General features: G+C 48.0%; 1 protein-coding gene across 1 annotated transcript in view; it reads right to left on the bottom strand.

Moving 5' to 3' along the window:
• The window catches only part of Ccnjl (cyclin J like), a 59343-nt gene extending 45629 nt beyond the window's left edge, over nucleotides 1-13714 (bottom strand). Inside the window, exons 1-2 of the mRNA XM_057775222.1 lie at nucleotides 13518-13714; nucleotides 13027-13131 (exon numbers count right to left, since the gene is read on the bottom strand). Coding sequence (XP_057631205.1) covers nucleotides 13027-13089 — 63 coding nt within the window. The 5' untranslated portion in view covers nucleotides 13090-13131; nucleotides 13518-13714. The remainder of the gene's footprint in view (nucleotides 1-13026; nucleotides 13132-13517) is intronic.
• Between the last annotated feature and the right edge of the window lie 2066 nt (nucleotides 13715-15780).

The following is a 15780-nucleotide window of genomic DNA, read 5'->3' as shown; positions in this document are numbered from 1 at the left end:
TTCTCAGGGCAGATTTTTGGGACATCGTTTCCCCTAGCAGAGCATCCAGAGGGCAGGAGTTCATTAAATGCTGTAGATGAAGGCTCCATAGTGGGCCTCACTGAGCGCTGATAAAGTGAAGATGGTCCAACTCGGGGGCAGCAAAGCCTAAAGGTGGATGCACTGACCTCTTCCTCCTGACTAGAATCTTCTCCCTGAGAAATGTCACCTCCTGGGTGGTCCCCATCCCCGGCAAGGTGTCCCCCATTGATCTGATGAGATCTCCCAGAAACTACTTCTTAGCTGGGTTTTAAAGTAACCATAAGAGTTGAGCAAAATTTTACAAGATTCTAATCTCAGAAGGCTAAGACAGGAGGACAGCAAGTTCAAGGCATGCCTGGGTTACACAATGACTCTGTCAATAAATACACAGAACCATGAGAACTAAACGCTGAAGTACTCAGGGTGATGGAGAATTTTCTCTGTGGCTGGGCCCAGGAAATGCACACGGAGAAGTGGATGAGAAGGCAGAAGTGTTAAAATGTGCACAAAATTGCGTCTTCATCTGCAGCTCCGTCAAAACCAAAGTTCGTGGGAAAGGCGACTGACTGATCATCAAGTCAAAAGCTTTGTATGAGACCCACCTTCTCACTCAGCTCAGTGATGACCCGTGACATCCATGTTGTGACACCCACAACTGCAACCCTACATACAAATAACCACTTCTTAGGTCACAGCAAGCCCATTAAAAGTCTTGACTAGGTGACAAGGAGGGTTCATTTGGGGGCACCCAGGTCTCCCTGGGAATGGGAAAGAAAAGATTTCGCGAGTAGACTGTGGGCAGGTGGGGATGGGAACCTGAGAGATCAGATTTGGGGAGACAGAGGTGAAGAGTCCTAAAAGACTACTGGAAAGTGGGGGGAGCATTTCAGGGCCAGGTAAAAGCCTGGCACAAGAGAACCTCCCAGGAGCCTACAAAAATGACCCCAGTTAAGACTCCTTGCAATAGCAGATACGTAGTCTGAACTGGCAAGCTCCTGTGACCAGGCAAGACGTCAAATGGAGGCAGTGGGACACCAACCCAGCCACATAACCTTCAACCTACAGGTGTCCTGCCTATGGGATGTGCTGGGTGGGGGTCAGGGTGGCCTAGAGTTCGAGGGAGTGACCAAGGAACAACTGGTCTAGACTAAAACCCATGCCAGCCAGGAGAGCAAGCCCACTCCTGACAATGCCTGGAGCACCAGATCCACTGGCTGGATGACCCAGAGACCTGGAGCACCAGACCCACTGGCTGGATGACCCAGAGACCTGGAGCACCAGACCCACTGGCTGGATCGCCCAGATACCTGGAGCACCAGATCCACTGGCTGGATGGCCCAGAGACCTGGAGCACCAGATCCACTGGCTGGATGGCCCAGAGACCTGTAGCACCAGATCCACTGGCTGGATGGCCCAGAGACCTAGGATAGAATCAAACACAACTGGAAAAAAAAAAACCTGTCAATGTAATGATGCCTAACGATATTCTGCTATCCTAATAGATTGGTGCCTAGCCCAACTGTCATCAAAGAGGCTTCATTCTGCAACTGATAAAAACAGATGCAGAGACCCAAAGTCAAACATTAGGCAGTTTGGGGAATCCTGCAGAAGAGGGGGATAAAGGAGTGTAGGAGACAGAGGGGTTAAAGACACCACAGAATCAACTAACCTGGAAACACGGGGGCTCACAGACACTGAACCGACAACCAGGGAGTCTACATGAGACTGACCTAGGCACATAGCATGTATATGACAGTTGTGTAGTTTGGTCCTCTTGTGGGACTCCTAACGGTAAGAGCAGGGGCTGTTCCTCACTCTTTTGTTGGCTTTTGGGACCTTACTCCTCACACTGGGTCACCTTGCCCAGCCTTAATACCTTACTGAAACATGGCATGCCATATTTGTCAACACACATGGGGGGCCTGCCCTTTCCTGAACAGAACTGGACCAGAGTAGGAGTGGGTTAGAGGGTGGGAGCAGAGGGGGTTAGGAGGGAGGGACTGGGAGAAGAGGAGGAGGGGAAACTGAGGCCAGAATGTAAACAACAACAAAAACTAAGTCTTGAGTCAGGTGTGGTGTCACACTTTAAACCCAGTACTTAGGAGGCAGAGGCAGGTGGATCTCTGTGAGTTAGAGGCCAGCCTGGTCTACATAAGAGTTCTAGCCCTGTCAGGGCTACACAGTAACAACAATTAAAAAACAAAATAAACAAAAAAAAAACCTATGTCTTGGCTAAGGTGGATCTCCAGGGCCAGGGGGTGGTAAGGTTTCACAAATCTAACTTTCCTACTTACTAGGGGTCTTAAGTATGTATTAGTCTTGAAGCTGTTTTTTCTACCAGTATGATGGAATTACTAGTACCTAGGCTGTCTGCCCCCGCCCCCCAGACAGGACAGTTCAAGGAGGCAACTGTGGGCTGTAATGCATAAACCTTGGTTACATAAGGTGTCTGTGATGAGCACACACTGACTAGGACCCCAGTGCAGCAGCACCTCCCTGCTTAGGACAAGGAGGTGCAGTTCTTGCCCTCAGGAGCTAACCACACGGAAAGGAGGCAGGACAGGTGGGTCCCGGGGGCTTGCTGGCCTCAGTGTAGGGGAACAAGTGAGCTCAAGCTGTCTCAAAATATAAGGTGAGCCATGCATACTGGCACACACCTTTAATCCTGACTTTCAGGAGACAGGCCAGGGCATCTCTGTGAGTTCAAGGCCAGCCTGCCCTACATAAAGAGTTTTAGGCCAGTCAAGGTTGCATGGTGAGAGTCTGTCACACACATGCCAAAGAAAGTAAAAAGTGACTAGCTTAGATAAAACACCGCGCGCACGCGCACACACACACACACACACACACGAGGGGGGGCAGACAAAGAGAGACATGAGGGGCATGTAAAATAAATTTGTCTAAAAAATTTAATAGGTTAAAAAAATCAAAGGGAAAGAAACCAACAAACAAAAAAATCATAATAGTTAGCTCCAGAGTCAAAGGTGCTCTGAATTGATTGGATTGTTTTTTTCTGTGACCGAAAAAATCAGCAATGGAAAAGATAAGGCTATCTATGAGGTCTATTCTAATGACTCCAGACTCTGGCACCATCTGCTCCAGTGACCTGCAAGGGACCCTGAGCCTCAGGATAATTGAAACTCTGCTTCCAAACATCCAATTACCGAGTGGCTGCCACTTGCAGTACACACTGCAGTGCCAGGGTTAAGAGGGGGCAAGAGTTTTCCAGCAGAGCCTCCCAGCCCCTCATAGGGTTGTGGGCCCATTAGTTACTACAGTCAGAAGTTCATGGGCCTCTGGGAGGCCTAAGAGAGTGCCCTTCCCCCTGCCTTTCTGTTTGAGGGCATTCTCACACGAGGGTCCTGGTCTTTTTACACACACCCAATGAGTCATCACTTTTAGATGATCCAATGGCACTAATTTTTTTTTTTACAGGAATACTACCTCGGCTAGCAATGTTACTGTGGCATAAGGATTTTGTTGGTGGCAGGCAAGGTTCTTACAATCGTATCTTGTCACGCACAACTCCATTTTAGGAATTTATCCCTAGACAGGCTGGCAGATAAGGCTCATGGTCACAGTGCTATAGACAATTGAGGGATTCACTTGAAATAACCCAACAGACATTCAGGGGAAGAATGGCTGCTCAAACTATTACAACAGACTCCTGAAAGGCAAAACGGCACAGATGAAACACAAAAGCAGCGTGTGAAGCTGAAAGGTAGAGAAGAGGGTACACATGACTCCATTTATACACATGCACACACAAACACACACACACACGCAAACTTACACACACACACACATATGTACACGAAACCCTGGAAGAGACTAATTCTAGGCTGTAAGAAGTAGAATATGAATGATCTAGGGTTGGAAGTAGGATTGGCTTCCTAGGTTCAGCAGACATCTGTCCTGATCATGCTAGTTAGATATTTATACAGATCCTTGAAAACTCACAATACACATTGTAAACTGTGTGCACACTTCATACCTGTGCATCGTACTATATGTCAGCATGTCACCCTTGAACTGGACAAAAGCAAGTAATCCTGCAGCAAAGAGAGCAGTCAAATCACGGTATGGCTATAAAGTAAAGCGTTGTGCACAGGGCTGGCAAACACTAAGACACAGGCTAGATGTGGTGGCATGTTAATTTCAGCACTTAAGGCTACAGCAACAGGACTGCAGGTTCACAACCAGCCTGGACTTTTTTTTCTTCAATGTGTGTAGGTGTTTTGTCTGTATGTATGTGCTCCAAGTGAGAGCAGTACCCAAGAATACCAGAAGAGGGTGCTGGATGCTCTGAAACTGGAATTACAGATGGTTGTCAGCTACTATGTGTTTTGAGCATTGAACCAGGGTTCTTTGGAAGAGCAGGGTAGCCAGTGCTCTTAATCACTAAATCATGGTTCTAATTCTTGTGTTTATTTTTAAAAATTTCTAAACAGACAAATTCATATTCTCTCTGAGTGTGTATGTGTGTGTGTGCATGTGTGTGTGTGTGCGTGTATGTAAAAACCTCAGCGTCTCCTCATTCTGCCAGGTGCTCACATTCTAGAAAATCTCTGGCTGCATTCCCTTTGCCCAAGCGATGAATGACTTAAGACAAAGACCAAATCAAAAAAGCCCCGCAAAGGCTGGAGAGATGGCTCAGTGGTTAAGAGCACTGCCTGCTCTTCCAGAGGTCCTGAGTTCAATTCCCAGCAACCACATGGTGGCTCACAACCATCTGTAATGAGATCTGGTGCCCTCTGCTGGCGTGCGGGCATACATGGAGGCAGAATGTTGTATACATAATAAATAAATAAATAAATAAATAAATAAATAAATAAATAAATAAATAAAAAAGCCCCGCAAGATCTGTCTTCTTTTAACTAGTGAGTCCAGGCTACCCCAGCAACCAGGATGTCAACCCAGTGTTTGCATCACAAGCTTCAGAGGCTGGAGAATCACTCAAAGCACACATCCTTGTCTTCTCCCAGGGACAGAATGTGGTCCAGAAGACAGAAAGAGTTGGGCTTCCTCAGGACGAGAAGCACTGGGGCCAAGTCTCCACTGGGTGCCATGTTCAAACCAAGCACGTTGATACCCCGAGGCTTGAGGTCTCTCAAGTGAACACACAGAGAGTCCTTATTCAGTTTCTGTAATATTCTCTTCTGAGACACTCACAAGGAGTTGGGCCTCATGGTTCAGCTATTTGGGAGGCTGGGGTAGGGGGATCGAAATTCAGGCTAACCGGCAACTTAATAAGACCTTGCCTCAAATCAAAACACAACAAAAGAAAAAAAGGGCTGGGGGTATAGCTCAGTGGTAGAGCACTTGTCTCATTTGTGTAAGGTCCTCAGTTCAATTCCCGGTACCACACGTCTACACATAATGAAAACACAGATGTGATGCTTTGGGGTCAGGGGCTGCACAGCTGGACAGCTAAATGCCATTTAGTGCCCCAGCTGCTTTCCATCCTCCTTGATTAGTCTTCCAGCCCATCCGTATCCCCCTCGTGGGCTGCTCAAGTCAACTTTGCAGTTCAGACAGCAGGAAAACACTCTGTATTGTAATCTCAATTACACTCACTGCCAGGAAGGAGCCACCAACGACAGCCACTTAGAGAGGCACCAAAGACCACAGCCATGAGATAGCCCTGCTGCTGAACACCACAGCCATGAGATAGCCCTGCTGTTATAGCAGGCTAGGACTTGTCAAGACCAATACTCCGAGATCTACACTAGGCAGATGCGACCGTCAACAGTGGCCAGGCCATCTTTTTATTGGAGAACTGGGTGTGTCTCAGACGTATGAAAAATGGCCCTTTGTGTACGAACAAAAAGAACCCAACAGGGGAAAGGGAGTGGGAAACCCAAATGGACAATAGCCACGTTGGACTGTTTTGTTTATTAGCCAGTTTATCTTGTTCTTTTAGGGATTCAATTTAGGGTCTCAGGAATACTAGGTAAGAACTTTCCCGCTGAGCTAAATTCCTTACCTTTATATCATTACATATTAATTAAATTAATTAATTAATTAATTTTGTGTTTTGTTTTTTTCGAGACATGGTTTTTCTGTGTAACAGTTCTAGTTGTCCTGGAACTAGCTCTTGTAGACTAGGCTGGCCTCGAACTCACAGAGATCTGCCTGCCTCTGCCTACCAAGTACTGGGATTAAAGGCATGCATCACCACTGCCCAGCTTATTTTGTGTTTTTTTGAGGCAAGGAATTACTCTGTATCCCAGGGTAGCCTGGAACTTTCTGTAATGCAGACTGTCCTTAAATGCATGGCAGTTTTCCTGACCCAGCCTTCTGAGTGTTGGGATTACACACATGAGCCACCATGCCCAGCCTTCTCTGCTCTTCTTAAAACTAACATTGGGGACAGGATGCCAGTAAGTTGTCTTAGACTGGCCTTAAACTTGCTCTGTAGTGCAGGCAGGCCTTGAACTTTCAATCCCCCTGCCTCAGCTTCTTGTGTAGTGGGATTGAAGGCCTGCACCACTAGCCTTGGCTCCTAGCCAGATTTCTGAACATGAACTTGGGTCGTATTTTTCTTTTAGGAGACAGAGACTCGGCCTAGTGTAAAGAAATAAAAGAGACATGGAAGACAGGTGACAGAGCCTGCTATGTCTACCCAAGGGCAGGCGGTGGCAGAGGTCATGTTTCTTCAAGGCAAGCCGTATCTTACACAAGCCAGGTTCAATCAAAGAGGGTGTGTTTGACAGACAGTTCTTCTGAACGCCCAGAGTGGGGCCAGCACCTGCAGCTGCTAGCTGCCGAGGGTGGTTTATGAAAAGCATACTTCCGTCAGACCAAGGCACAACGAAACAGACTACAGTGTCTTGGATAACAGGGCTTAAATCCCCTTCCAGCCCAGCTTATGTTTCTACTCCTTGTTAAAACATTTTTTTCAAAAGTGGACTTTAAGATAGTTATTCATTCTGTGCCTTACAGGTCCCCATCTGTAGAATGGGCTGAATGCCAGCACCAGAACCAAGATGGGGCCTAAACAAGATAACACACAGACAGATGCTAGCAAGGTGTAAAATTTATAGTAAGTTGGAATTTGTCGCCATGTTGGAAGATAACTGTTAAAAACACAATCACAAACTACTAAAAATGTCTTTTCCTAACCCACTACTTCAAGACATGGTTTTGCAAAGCTAGGGATATAGCTTGCTGGGAGAGTACTTGTGTAGCAATCACAGGCCCTGGATCTGATCCCCAGCAATGTAAACAAAATCAAAGCAAATGAGAACAGCCTCACGTAGGCAAGGTCTTCCCGGTGCACAATGAAGTAGTTTCAGGAAGTAGGGGAAATGTATCTGACGATATGGCACTGAACAGATCTCAATCTAGGGCAGGATGAGATAGCCCAAAGGTGCCCCATGACTTCCACTCCAGAAGACAGGGAGTACCTGCCGGAAAAGCCTCTAGGTTGTAGACTCCTTAGAGCCCAGAAAGCTGGATCTCCCATGTCATGTCAAGGTGAAGGGTGACCTTGTGGGTTTGGGTGGGATAAATTTCAGGAACTGGTTCCCCTGAGGTTTAGGAGAAATTATTCCTATTATTTGAGCTCAATATATAGTCATTTTCCCAAGATACTTACTTTTAATTTGGTCCAGGCCAGGACACCTGACACTGTGGCTAATTGTATTCTTTTGTTTGTTTGTTTTAAAGATTTATTTATTTATTTGTTACGTATACGGTGTGCCTACAGACCAGAAGAGGGCACCAGACCTCATTACAGATGGTTGTGAGCCACCATGTGGTTGCTGGGAATTGAACTCAGGACCTCTGGAACAATAATCAGTGCTCTTAACCTCTGAGCCATCTCTCCAGCCCGCTAATTGTATTCTTTTTTTGTTTTGTTTTGTTTTTTCGTTTTTCGAGACAAGGTTTCCCTATGGCTTTGAAATTTGAAGTTTGGAACTAACTCTTGTAGACCAGGATGGCCTCGAACTCAGAGATCTGCCTGCCTCTGCCTCCCGAATGCTGGGATTAAAGGTGTGTGCCACCACCACCCAGCCTGCTAATTGTATTCTTATGGCCCCACCCAGCATTGTCTGCGAGGACAGTACCCAGGTGTCTAGAGCGCTAAGAAGGTGCCTTCCTCTTGGTCCAGCACTTTGGTTTGCTCCAGCTGATCCAGGAGCCCCCCCCACCCCCCCCCCCCCGCCCAACCACATGTCAAAAACACTTCAACCCGTCTAGTGAAGTCTGCCGGGTTTCTTTCTCTAGGCCCTCAGCATGTTGTGACTGTATTCGGTCAGGCAGTGGCCTCTGAGGTCCCTCTGCATCAGACACTGCGCTGGTAATGCTGAGGCAAGGCAGACCTCATGTCCACAGTCAGTTTGCAGGAGGAGCTACTTCATGGATGACGAAGATCATAGAAAAGTCAATGCAAGATTAGTCAGGCCAGGGCATACAGAGGGGAGAACAAAGCCTGCAGAATGGAGAGGTGAGTCTCAGGGTAGGAGCTGTCTGTGTCCTACTTCTGCGTGTATCCCAAGCCTATGCCGATCTATTAGGTAGAAGACTGAAGACTGTATTCAATTTAAACTTAGGAGGATGTATTTTCTGGGGGGGGGGGACAAAAAAATCGCTCTGAGTTTAAATCTGATACTCAAAGGGGTGTGGACCATAACAACCATCACTACCTCCATCCTCCGTGCCTCCCAGGTGGGCATGCTATGCTCCTCCCTCACGTTGAGGGCATAGGTGAGGGGCACATTTTCCTGTAGGAGCTGCAGCTACTGTTTAACCCGCAGCAGACAGAAGGGGCAAAGCTAAGGGGCGGCAGCGTGTTTTAGGATTAAAGGCGTCTTCTGTGGAAGCTGCAGGACCAAGAAGGAGGACCAAAGGAGGAATTTAAGGGCTTGGTGTGGGACAGAGGTGACCTGAGAGGGAGAAGTGGGAGACATTTTTCCAGAAACATTTGGTAGAAAGGCACCCTGCCCCCAATCAGTTCCTAAATCCTATCTAGGCTGGGTGGAAGGTCTTTGGATGAGCCGTCTCGTTCCTGGGTCCTGCTCTCACGAGACACTTGGCGTTGAGCAAACCACCAAGTCACTTGCACTTCTGAGTCTTACCCACCACCACGCACTGCTCTCATGAGATGACAACACCTTTCTGTTTTGTTTTGTTTTGTTTTTCGAGGCAGGGTTTCTTTGTAGCTCTGGCTGTCCTGGAACTAGCTCTTGTAGACCAGGCTGGTCTCGAACTCACAGAGATCTGCCTGTCTCTGCCTTCTGAGTGTTGGTACTAAAGGTGTGCACCACCACTGCCTGGCGATGATACCTTTCTTTTTCTGGGAGGTAGGGTAAGGTAAGTTCGCTTGCAGTTCAGGTTAACCTCCGACTTGCAAGGTAACTCCTGATATTCCTGCCTTCAGCTTCCAAGTGTTGGTATTATGGTTACCTAAGATGCCTTAAAATAAAAAACCTGGACCATGTGTGGCATGCATGTTTGCATGTTTGTGTATGTGTGTATGCTTGTGTGAATGTGCACATGTGTGTAGAGGCCTGAAGTTAGCACTGAATTTCTTCTCCATTCACCCTTTATTGAGGCAAGGTCTCTTGCTGAACCTGGAACTCCCCAATTCTGGCTAGTCTAGCTAGCCTGGTTGCCCTTAGAATACCTTCTCTAGGCCTCCTGAGTGCTGGAATTACAAGTGGCTACCATGCCTTCCTGGCAATTTTTAGATTAACTCCCTTGACCTTTAAATTCCTATAAAATACTTCTCCCCAGTTTATAAAAAAACTGCTAGATGATTTATTCATTTTCATCATTTTGAACATATGGGAAGGCTCTCCATTCCAGACATCAAGGTCCCAGAACAAACTTAGGGACAGATGTAGGTGGAGAATGTTTAGAATCAGGGGAAAGACAGCAATGAAAGAGTAGCCAATTTGAGATATTAGTAAATGTTATAGAGAGAATAAAATGGTGATCTAATAGTGACATGGGGGGGATGATAAATTAGTGGGAGGCTACTGTGAGAGACTGAAAAACACAGATTGCAAATGAACAGCCGGTACAAAGGCCCTGAGGCAGGAAAAAGCTTGAGGCATTCAAGGGACAGAGAGGAAGTTAAGTGAGGCTCCAAGGGAGGGAGCCGGAGACAAGATAAGAGAGCAGGCCAGAGAGGCTACGTCAGGAAATCCAGGTAAAAGTGTGAACTGGGAATTTCATTTGAATATTGCATTTATTCATAATGGACGTAGGTGCTCGGCCGACATGTATACCTGTGTGCCGTGTGCATGCAGTGCCCAAAGAGACCAGAGAGGGAGTTGGATAGCCTAGGACTGGAGTTACAGATCGTTCTGAGCAGCCATGTGTGTGCTAGGAACTGAACCTGCGTCTTCCGAAAGAACCGCCAGTGCTCTCCATCATTGAACCATCTCTCCAGTCCTCTGGGCATTTAAGATGAAGAGTGACAGGTCTTGAAGCAAGAACATGAGACAGTGGAATACTGGTTATGGGGGAAGAATGAACCATAGCATCTGGGCTGGGAGATGGTAAACCGTCAGCTCAGGAGAGGCCACCGTTACTAATTTGCACACAACACCCAGACTTATTTCCATGGTGTTAAATTTTTCACATTATTGTATGCTGCTATACCGGACTCTCCCATTGGATGAAGAGGGGCTCTCATTGGTCCCGAGATGGCAGCTGTGTCCTCTGCAGCCATCAGGAGAGGATGGCTGCTAGTTGCTCCAGAAAAACAATTGCATAGCCTGTATGCAAACATGCTTTGTGTTCGTCTGGCAACATCTAACAAAGGGTGAGTGTCCACTGTGCCAGGCACTTGGAAAGTTATTCTACAGCAGGAGGAACACATTATTAAAGTTAATGTCTAATTTAAAAAAAATCACCCTGTCTGGGAAAGATAATGAGCCAGCCCTTGTTCCTCAAAGACAGTAGATCAGTCAGGGTACCAGTCGCTTTTCCACGCAATTTTCACTTAAAACTCCATCAAGCCAAACATTCTTAAACATCTTTGAAGAAGGAGCAGAAACACAGTAAGAATACAGTCAGCAGTATTTGGAGGAAGTGGGACATTGTAACTAATCAGATTTGACCCTAAGGTCAGCTTCAAGCCTGGAATGTCTCAGGCAACTGAACTCTGAGTTACATTGTTTCCACAGGTTTTCTCTTCCCATCCGGCCCTAAGCTATGCGCAGAGTTATGTCCAGTCAGGAAGACAAGTTCCCCAGTGGCCCTCACTACCTGCATTCTGCCCATACTTCTAGAGATGCACTAAGAACATACTGTTTCTTGAACAGCCCCTACCTCTGGCCCTGCTTTCTGGACTTGACTTCTGGACCCCCAAGGTGTCCAGCACTGTGACCTGCTTTTGAAAAGATCTATTAAGGATCCAATTCTGTCTTCAGATTTCCAGACTGAAACATTCTATTCTGGAAAGAGCAAAGTAACATGGGAAAGCTAGGCCTGGAGTGAGGGTGGGGATGTCAACAGGTAGACTCACTTCCTGATGAGGACCCCCCCCCCCCCCCCCCCGCCGCCCGGAGAGTCTGAGGACTCTAAACAGGCCTTCCACAGACACTGAGGAAAGTGTGCTGAAAGGGGACCCGATTCGGCAGGGACCCACGTGCCCCCATCAGACAACTTCTGTCCTATACTGGCCTGAAAAACCAGTTGAGAACACCTGTCCCCTAAATTCGTGTCCACCTGAGCATGTGACCATACTAGCAAGCCACATCCTTTCAGACGTACCAGTTGAAGCAGCTCTGTCCTATCGGGTTAGGGTGGGCTCCTGTGAGAAAATGGACACAGACCCTCAGGCAGACCACAGGAGGAGGCACGGAGGCGGATGCTGTGAGGAAGCTAAGACCACTCAGAAAACTGAGGCAATAGGACCATGAATTGGAGAACTGCTTGGACCAGACAGTAAGCATCCAGCTAGTCTGAGCGGCACGTAAAGACCCTGTCTCAAAAACAAGGCGGAAGGGTCATCTTTGAGACCCTCGCAACATTAGAGAATACATTTTTGCCGCAGGATGTTCTCCAGCTTCCAGTAGTTCCCTACAGTAGATCCACTTCTGTCCAAATGACCCTTCTCAGCCCTGGCACAAGAAGGAAGAAACACAGACGAGCCTCCAGTCCTCTGGGCTTTTCCAGCCTCCCAGTGGCCACCAGCAGCCTGGGGAGGGGAGGAGAGCCGAGGGGAGCCAGGATCATGTTTCAGGCATCCCTACCTTCTACCCCAGAAGGCCAATTGGCAGGGGAATTTCTGCTCTCTCCTTTGGCTAACTAGTTTGTAACCTCTTCCAGTTAGATTAGTAATCTTCTCTTCTTGCGCCTGTTTTGAGACAAGGTGTCACTGTGTAGCCCCCAGTCCTTCCTGGAACTCACCCGTGATGACTCTGCTGGCCTTGAACTTGTGGAGATCCTTCTGCTTCTGTCTCCACAGAGCTGGGATTACCTCCAGGCCTGGCTTTTACATTTCAGTCAGCTCCTACCTTAACAATGCAATCCCACCAACTACCCAATATTTCTTTACACAGCACTGTAACTTTACTACTTTACCATCAATTTATTTAGGCATCTGCTTTACCACTGAGCTATGCACGAGCCTAGTAATTTTATCTTAAAAGCAATTGCTACATCATTATTACAAGAAAGGGAAAAGGCAGCATCATGTACGGTAGGCAGACCTGCTGTATTGTGTGACTTTGAACTACACACTGAAATGCATACACAGTATCTTTCTTAAAAAGTCCATTCTCGTAACATTTAAAGTAATCTCCGCAGGTAAACCCAACGGGATAAGATATCTATTCTCTGCTCTCCGGAAAAACCCGACTCCAAGTTCTTGGATATCCAGGTCTTCTCCCTGGAGGAAGATCCTACTCCCCCATGAAAGTAAAAGGGGAGACGCACAAATAGGCACCGAGAGTTCTGAGTTCCCACGCGGGGCGTCCCACACGAGAGCGAAAGTGATTCTAAATACCCAGTCGTTGCGAGTGACAAGGGTTGGGAGGGACTGACCTTTTCGCGTAGAGTGCAGTGGACGTCCGAGGCGACGCGCCCTTCCCACCACGGCTCATCCATCACCGCCGCAGATCCGAGGCTACCGGGATCTCAGGGCGCACCCTGCGAGGACACGGGGAGCTTCAGCGGACGGAGACACTTCCCCTATCCCGCCCTTGGTCACCCTTATCCTTGCCGGTCCCTGTCCCCGTCCTGGACGGGCGCCCCCTCCTGCCCCGCTCAGCGGAGCTGGCGGTCGCCTGCTATCCTGAAAAACCAGCAGTGACCCCCTCCCCTCTCTCCGCCTGCCCAACCTGGGGCGATCTGGAACTGTGTGTAACAACTTGCAGAATTTCCAATGTCCCTTTCTGCAAAAGTTGCAAAGTTGCCGGCTGCAGTAGCTCGCTCGGGGGTGGCTGGGTCACCGGCTCTGAGTCCCCAACTCCTCCCCCGCCGCCCAGCCTTTGTCCTGCTCGCACATCCTGCCCTCGAGCCGGGACGAGACTCACGCATCGCTGTCCCCGCGTGGGGGGCCGCGGGTGGCAGGTCCCTCCCCGCACCGGGCGCGCTGTACCCTCCGGTGGCCGTCCGGCCCTTGGCCTCGCGTGCTGGCGATCAGCGCCTCGGCAGCCTGTCCGGCCCGGCCACCGGCGCGCCCCTGCGTGCGCTCGGTCCCGCCGCGGCTCGCAGTTCGGGCCGCCGGGGGCCTCCCTCTCTCGCTCGGGGAATTGGGGGCCGGGCTTCGCGCATGCGCCGCCGGCGCCCCGCGCCCCGCGGGGCGGGGGGCTGGGAATGGCAGTCTTTCTTTCCCCGGCTCTGGGCTGAGCTTCCTGCCCACCCTCCTCCCTCGCCCAGGAGAAAAGCTAGGTTTCACCTTCCCCGAGCCTCACGGGAGGTCTCCAATCACTCCGCCGACTTTATCCCGGGGCGCGGGGACCCGGCGCCACCTGCGCGCGCCGCGCGTGGAACCAGCGGCCGGGACGCCCCCAGAAAGTTCTGACTTCCGCATATGCTGCTCTTGCCAACCTGCGGACGCTTCCACCTGTCTTTCTTTCTTTTCAGCCTGTCCTGCGATGCGGAGCTTTTCAAACAGTTCCCACAGGAGCCCCCGAGAAGCCACCCTTGGTTACGCACGAGTTCCTCCTTATAAAGGGGGCTCAGTGAGTATTTTATTGTACTCTTAAGCGTTCATCCATGCCGAGCACTGCAAGGAAGCAGTCCTTACGGTGGGTTGCGGGAGAGAAAGCCCTTTTAATACACTCGCTTTCAGAAAGGCAATTTCTGGAGTCAGCCGTATAATGGAATAACATCCCGCTGTGTTGATTTCTATGACCCCCCATTTGGTCATTCCACTAACTTAAATTCAAAGCCACCAACTACCTGGGTGTTTTTGCCCAGTTCCTCAACCACTTAGAGCGTGGCAAGTCTGCTGAGGGTACATTATGTTCAAATGAGAAAACGCACGAAAGAGGATAACCACCAGGCCCCTTAGAAAGTGAACAATCAATAAATAATTTCTATGAAAAAGACTAGTTTCTGCCTTGTTTTCTACATGTAGGAAAACATTTTTTTTTTTTTTCGAGACAGGGTTTCTGTGTGTAGCCCTGACCATCCTGGAACTCACTTTGTAGACCAGGCTGCCCTCGAGCTCAGAGATCCGCCTGTCTCAGCCTTCTGGTGCTAGGATTAAAGGCGTTTGCCATCACCCGCCCAGCTACAAGTAAAATTTTACGGGTTAAAAATATAATTCGGTTTTGAAATTCTACCATAGTGGTGCATGCATGCAATATTACTACTCCGAAGGCTGTTTAAGAACCTGGAGTTCAAGGCTAGCCTAGGTTACACAGAAGTTCAAGCCCTGTCTAGACTATGTGAGATTTTTTTTTAAAAAAAGAGCTTTGATAAACTTTCATTGACAAAGCAGTTTTAGCATTTATGAGCCCTCACAAAAATATAAAATATCTGGGATTAAACAAATGTGGTGTATATCCATGCATGTGTGCATATCTTTAGATCAATGTGTAAAATCCTAACACCTTCATGTCGAAATGGATGGAAATCATGAATGAGCACGTCGTCAAAGAAAAAATTTCACAAGGACAATTGCATGCCCACCTTCACTAACAAACACAATTTTTAAAAACTGGAGCATATCTTTCAAGGATGTTTTTGTGTTTGTGAATGTTTTAGGCTAGCATAGAAAGGCAGCATTTCCCACCTATATGTCGTTTCTTTGTTCTCAGTCATCACTCTCCCCTACTGTCATGGGTTTATTTAGCATATGAGTCCTAAGGTTGGTAAATATACAGTGTTCTTGGGACTGTAAATGCCACATAGATCAAAAAGTTGCAAAGTATTTAATTCAACTATTCCATATCTGTGAGTCTGTAGGCCAGGCTGGTGCACATAGGCCAACCAAGGATATATGTGAGACCTTATCTCAAGAAAAAAAGAAAACCCTACATGCGCGCACACACACTATGGTGCTATGGTATAGTGTTTGAAAAAGGAACTGGCTAAGAACGATCTGCTTATAAAGGCATTTTTGAAAAGAATGACTATGTAGTGAATTGGGGTAGGGTAACATACACAATATATTTAGTAAACAGGAGGCTGGAATATGGTTTTACTACTTTCATATCTATTTATTCATCCACAAAAGAAATTGGAAACTATCCATAAAATTATTGACTATAATCAGAGTGATAACCATGGGAGGAAGAAATGGAAGGGAAGAGATGGGGGGGGGGGCTCAGGGCGGAAGGAGCTGGT

Source organism: Chionomys nivalis, chromosome 7 (assembly GCF_950005125.1).
Source record: "Chionomys nivalis chromosome 7, mChiNiv1.1, whole genome shotgun sequence".
NCBI lineage: Eukaryota > Metazoa > Chordata > Mammalia > Rodentia > Cricetidae > Chionomys > Chionomys nivalis.
This window is presented reverse-complemented; position numbering and strand designations above follow the sequence as displayed.